The sequence below is a fragment of the Atta cephalotes genome, assembly GCF_000143395.1.
Source record: "Atta cephalotes unplaced genomic scaffold scaffold00045, whole genome shotgun sequence".
NCBI classification, from domain to species: Eukaryota; Metazoa; Arthropoda; class Insecta; order Hymenoptera; family Formicidae; genus Atta; species Atta cephalotes.
This window is the reverse complement of record NW_012130109.1, coordinates 1348877-1355253: the sequence shown is the minus strand read 5'-3', so window position 1 is coordinate 1355253 and position 6377 is coordinate 1348877. Positions and strand designations below refer to the sequence as shown.

The following is a 6377-nucleotide window of genomic DNA, read 5'->3' as shown; positions in this document are numbered from 1 at the left end:
TACTACAATATATATATATATATATATATATATATATATATATATATTAATTAGTAATTTATAATAATATATTAATATTATTACAGAATCTGTCTAAAAAGACTTCCGAGACTAATTTTTTCTGAACGTATAATTTAAGTAATGCCATTTTTCCGACAATTATGGCATCTTTTAGTATCAATATTAGATTATTCGTACGATATTTTTACGGCGCTGTAATATATTTCAAGAACCGAAATCTAATGAATATTCTTTATATAAAAATATTCTATGTAAGTTTCATTAGATTTTTCCTTTATAAAAATTTTCATAATGAAATAGTGCTATTATCAAATTTTGTCTAAAATTCAAATCTAGAAGTTGGCCAACCTTAGTTTACATTTTAAAAAAAATTTTGTTTCAATATTCCTAGATTGATTTTTCATGGAAAGCAAAATTAATCAAAATAAAATTCTAAATTCAAACTCATATAAAATTCAAACTCAAGATGACATTAGTTGCTTTCTTTAATATTTGACTTCTGAAAAATTCAAATAAAGGGGATGTATTTTGATGATATTTTGGATATTTAAATGAATTGATTCGAAATAGCCTTTAATGTGTTGAGCGTATTGAAAGCTATTTCAAAAGATTATATAAAAGCTTCTGAATAATGCATTGATTGAAATCAAGAGGGACCATGTTAAAAGTTTTCATTAATAAAATTTATATTTTTGTTTTTTAATTTTTCTTCAATCCAGTCTTGAAACTTTTGGACAGATGCAAGTCGAAATTAACCGATCAGTAAATACTGATCAGTACTTTCTCTGATGAATTTTTTTGACTTACGTTTGATTTAAAAAATATATACACACTTATATAATATTTACTTTTATAAAATTAAAAATTCTTTAAAAGCAAGAAAAAATTTGATCAAAAAAGAATTTCGTTGAATTCTATTTTATCCTTTAGTATTTGCAATATATCAGCATTATACTTAATCTAATTAAAATAAAAAAATAATCTTGATATAACAAAAATCATTTAAAAATCTTACCTGTATTATGTATTTCCTGTTAAATGATTTTACACGCACTTCTATTTCTCTTCCCTTTCTTATTCAAGAGAAAGAAATAACAACATTGATAAAAGAGAATAAACAAAGAAGAAAGAAAAGAAGTGTACAGATCACATGGAGGGACAGTAAGGGGGTGATCATGGAATAAGACAGCGGGAGAACCGCGTGCAACTTGTAAAATAGAGGATGATGATCTCCCCTACATCATGCAGAACATCTGCTAAATAGATGACACGCCGGTTGTTATGAGTCTAGTTGCTTTCAGTCTTGCGATGCAAGCGAATCGGAATTAGAATCTATATTTTCTCCATTCTCCAGTGAAGTTTTTCCACCCCTGCCGGATAGAAGGACTTCACGATGAGAGGACGGGCTTTAGAGCTGATCACGGGACTTCTCGTGATTCAGTTGCTGTTGCCTTTACCGGATCAAGTGAACGCCATGAAAAACAGACTAAGGAAACAACGCTCCAAACCGCAAGAGCATCGACAGTCTAGCAACGATTATGAATATGATTATAACTACGAGAACTACGACGAATACGATGAAAAAAACGGTGAGTGTCTTATGAATGTTCGAAAAAATTTCACACATGCAATGAATAAAAAAAAAGAATAACTTTTAATTTAACAATATATTCTTTTTACTAATTTTTTCTTCATCAATAAGAACACATGTATATAGGCAACATATGTAAGAATTTTTTAAATGTATTACTAATTTATAAGTATTACTTATAAAAATATCTTGATTTTCGTTTAATTAATACCAAAATATTAGATTACACAATATGTAACGCGACATTTGTTGAATACTAGTTTCTATAATTTAAATTAACACAAAATTTTAAATACAATTAGGATTATTTTAAATAAAACAGGAATTTTGTTTATTATTACTTAGTTAACGCTAAATATTCTTGAAATATTTGTGAAATATTCTTAAAAAGCCCAAAATAATAATTCCAAGAGTATTCCGTAATATTCCGAAATACTTTTTTAAAATGTAAGATTTAAATAATGTAATATTTAAATAATCATAAATATTAAATATTCCATTTATGCATCATTATATATTCGAAAAATGTTCTATATATGTACATTCCACAAAATTATAATTTTTGTAGAAATGTTAGATCCAAAGACCCTGAATTAATTTTTAAACAAAATTGTACTGTCAAAAATGGCAGAAAAAATGTTTACGAAAAAGTACAGAAAAACTCATAGTTTGAGACATTTGAGAAATTCTTAATTTTCCTTAGATATTCGTAGTGGGACATAGTCGTTATTTAAAGGTGAAGGATTTCTTGATTTTTAAAACAAACAACATATTTTATTTTCCACTACGAATATTTATGAAAAATTAAAAATTTTGTCTCAATTTATTATAGTTTTTCATAAAATTTTTGCGTTAGGGATATTTCATTTAATATATCACCTTCCTAATGTTGACTCATTTCACAAACGAAATAATAAGCGCTCTACTATATATTTTTCAATATGGTTTTTATTTACCAATTAATAGTTAATATATCTCTGTCGTGGTTTTTTGTCGGCTAGAATGCGTAGTGCTCGCGGGTGATGATTTTTGTGATGTACTTATAGTATAATTATAAAAAGTTTTCGTGCATATAATATTCCGAATATTTTTTAAATATTTAAACACTCTGTAAAAATTCTTTCGGAATATTCGGAACATTTGGAATACAAATCGAATCTTTTTATGAATTGTTTTCACGAATGTGTTAGCTGAAGATTGAAATTAAAATAGCAATTCTTATTAATTTTCAAAAGTTAATTTTCAAATTTTTTTCTTTTGAACTTTTGTATCATTTTTTGTTGTCTTCTCCAATAATCTGCAAATTAAATTATTATTCTACTTAATAACTATAATAACAATTTTATTTTATTTAACTAATTTTATTTCAAAATAAGTAAAATATAATTGTGGAGAACAATTGTTCAATTCTGTCTCGTTAATTGACTCGGAAGTTTTGCGTTACAGATTAATCTCGTTAAAAGGATCACATAAAATAATTAATCTTGTTTTAATCCTCTCTCTCAGAGTAATCTAATTAATACCATTTATTTCAATTTATTAATTGCAAATCCAATTTAATACGACTCACAATTATAAGAGATGGCTTCCGGTTTAGTTTTCGATTTCTCGCAGATATTAAAGATGCTATAACATTCGATAATTTACATAGATATACATTTAGATTTTTTAAAATATACATTACGTACATATACATTAGATACACATTATATTTGTTTATATGTAATAAGTTCTCTTTAATAATTCTCTTTAATAATAATAATTTTAATTTTTTTCATTTAATAACCATAAAAGATATTATTTTTGTAGAAACTACAACAATATTACCATCACGTACAATATCAGATATCACGCAACTTTCGGGTAAGCGAAAGTTTTATTATTATAATATGACAAAAAATTATTACAAAATTATTTTCAATAGTTTCAATTGTAACTCAATTACTATAATTATAAAAAATAATATATAATTATTCAATGTAGAGAAATTCGAAATAACAACAGAAGCATTTTTGAGGCGAGAAAAAACACCTACAGATTTACCAGCGCCTACAACAACTCAATTTTATGATCATGGTAGATCAGGTAGATATATAAAATTAACTAGAAAATTATTTTTATGATAAAAAAATAAGAAAATAAATAGATAATTAGAATAAAATATTTTTGTTCATGTTCTTTGAGATTTAAATGTTCATGTTCTTTGATTATTCTACAAATTTAGAGGAGATTAGTTCCACATCTACTCGGGATCATTCAGTAAGCAAATTATTTGATAACTAAAGAATTAAAGAAATCAAATTCTATAAGAAATAGTGATTGTTAGTTTTTTTCAGGTTTTACCTACGGAGATTTTACCAAGTGAAAGTAACATATATAGTTCTGTGGCTATACCAGGACCACGAGTTCGTAAACTTATAGTTATAATAAATAGTTATGTGAAAAAGATATAACAATTTACAAGTATTTAAAAAGTAATATTTATAAATTAGGGTTCACCTGGTCGACCTGGAGATGATGGTCGTCCTGGCGATTCAGGATTTCCTGGACAACCTGGTACGCCTGGGATCCCAGGGCCACCTGGACCTCCAGGACCTGTACCTGATGTAAGAAATCTTTTTATAATTTAAAATTGTTTTTTTGTTTATTTATATTATTTAAAAAGTGATACGCATGAGTTATTTATTAATAATAAATTTATTAATGATTGAATATATGTATGTCGCATAATTAATATAATAATTTATTAATGTATTTAAAATATTGATAATAATAGGTATCTCTTTATTATCAACAACTGGCTTTGTCTCAAGCAAATGAAGATAAAGGTCCATCCGGTGCAGCGGCATCATTGTACGGACCAGAGGCATCTTACATTCAAACACAAGTAGGCCCGATGGGTCCGCGAGGTCCTCCAGGTAGACGATTCGATTTTTAATAATTTTTTCAATTTTATCTAAATAATCATTGACCTTTTAAATTATTTTAATAATTCTGTTTTAAATTATGTTTTTAATGTGCTATTTAAAAAATATATATATTCTATCTTTCAATTAGGTCCATCTGGTCCTCCTGGTCCTCAAGGTTTTCAAGGTACACGAGGTGAAACCGGTGAACTGGGTTCTCCAGGCCCTTCTGGTATGCCAGGTCCTAGGGGTTTACCAGGATTGCCTGGAAAAGACGTAAGATTATTTTTATATATATTTAATTTGTTTCTTATATTTAAAATTTATGTAATACTTTTACATTTATTTAATTTTATTTACAAACTACATATGTATACATAATTACATATTATATTTAAATAAAATATTTTATATTTTATTAATGATAGGGTATCAGTGGAGAAGATGGTGAAACTGGTCCATCAGGATCGCCTGGTGCTATGGGACAACGTGGTCTTCCAGGAATACCTGGGCTTCCAGGATTGAAAGGTCACCGTGGTTTTCCAGGTCTAGATGGTGTCAAAGGTGAGCAAGGAACTTCTGGTGAAAAAGGATCTATGGGTTCGCCTGGGCCGATGGGACCAGTAGGACCGATGGTATGTAAAAAATATAAAATATAAATAATTAGGAATAAATATGTGTATAATATTAAAATAAATTTATAAAAATATACTACTTAATAAAATTAAAACATCATTTGTTCTACTCTATAAAAAAAAATAGGCAAATTTCAAGATGAAATAACTTCATAAAAAGTTATCATATCAAAACGTTTAAAAAAAGTATTTTATAATTTGAAATCTCTACTTTTCAGATCGATATTTTTTGGTGAAATTCCACTGCACGAATTAAAAATTGCATATAAATGCGGTTACAGCATTCGAAAAAGTGAATCTTTATCTTTAATTTGCTTGTTTATTGAGCTCTGATTAACGATTTTTTTTCACTGAATTATTCAACATTAAAGTAAAAAAAGATCATTTTTCGAATGCATTTGTATGCAATTTTTAATTCGCACTGTGGAACTTTGAAAATGTCATTAAAAATTTTGAGATTTGATGCATCTTTATTTATATTTGTATAATTCTATAAAATATTAGTAAGATCGTTTTCTAAAATAATGATCTGAAAGATAGAAATTTTTCAAGCCGTAAAATGCTTTTTTAAATACTTCGATACAATGATTTTTCACGAAATTATTCCATTTTGAAATTTGCCTATTTTTACATGACAACAGGTAATGCTTTAATTTTGTTGAGCAGTGTATATTGTATTCTCATGACGTAATTTTTAATGAAAAACAGAGATAAAACATTTTTCTGTATAAATGTTGAATATTGTTGACACAGGGTCCAGCTGGACCTCGCGGTGAAAGAGGTAGAGAAGGTCCGTCGGGACCTCCTGGGTTGAGAGGCCTCGACGGAATTGCTGGGCCACCTGGGCAACCCGTAAGTAAGCTAAGCAATTATTACTTTACAATTTAGAGATTGAAATACTGCATATATTAAGATATACCTTGAGATTCTTTGAAAAATTTGTAATTTTTTACAAATATTTATGCATTATCTGATTAATTATTAATTATTTATCTAAATATATACTTTTCACATTTATTTAAACGTAATGTTAATATTGTTTATAGGGTGTTATAGGCAAACCTGGCTCACCAGGTTTTCCAGGCAATCCTGGAGTTAAGGGTGATCAAGGATCGCAAGGATCGACAGGAAACCAGGGTTTGCAAGGCCCGCGGGGGTAAGATAGTTTAATTTTCATTTAAATGAAGACATATATATATATATATATATATATATATATATATG

General features: G+C 27.4%; 1 protein-coding gene across 1 annotated transcript in view; it reads left to right on the top strand.

Annotated features, from left to right (window-relative positions):
• The first annotated feature begins 1414 nt into the window (after window positions 1-1414).
• The window catches only part of LOC105622491 (fibril-forming collagen alpha chain-like), a 25853-nt gene continuing 20890 nt past the window's right edge, over window positions 1415-6377 (top strand). Inside the window, 11 exon segments of the mRNA XM_012203908.1 lie at window positions 1415-1610; window positions 3422-3475; window positions 3596-3697; window positions 3837-3871; window positions 3949-4017; window positions 4105-4218; window positions 4389-4530; window positions 4670-4794; window positions 4947-5153; window positions 5907-6005; window positions 6200-6317. Coding sequence (XP_012059298.1) covers window positions 1415-1610; window positions 3422-3475; window positions 3596-3697; window positions 3837-3871; window positions 3949-4017; window positions 4105-4218; window positions 4389-4530; window positions 4670-4794; window positions 4947-5153; window positions 5907-6005; window positions 6200-6317 — 1261 coding nt within the window.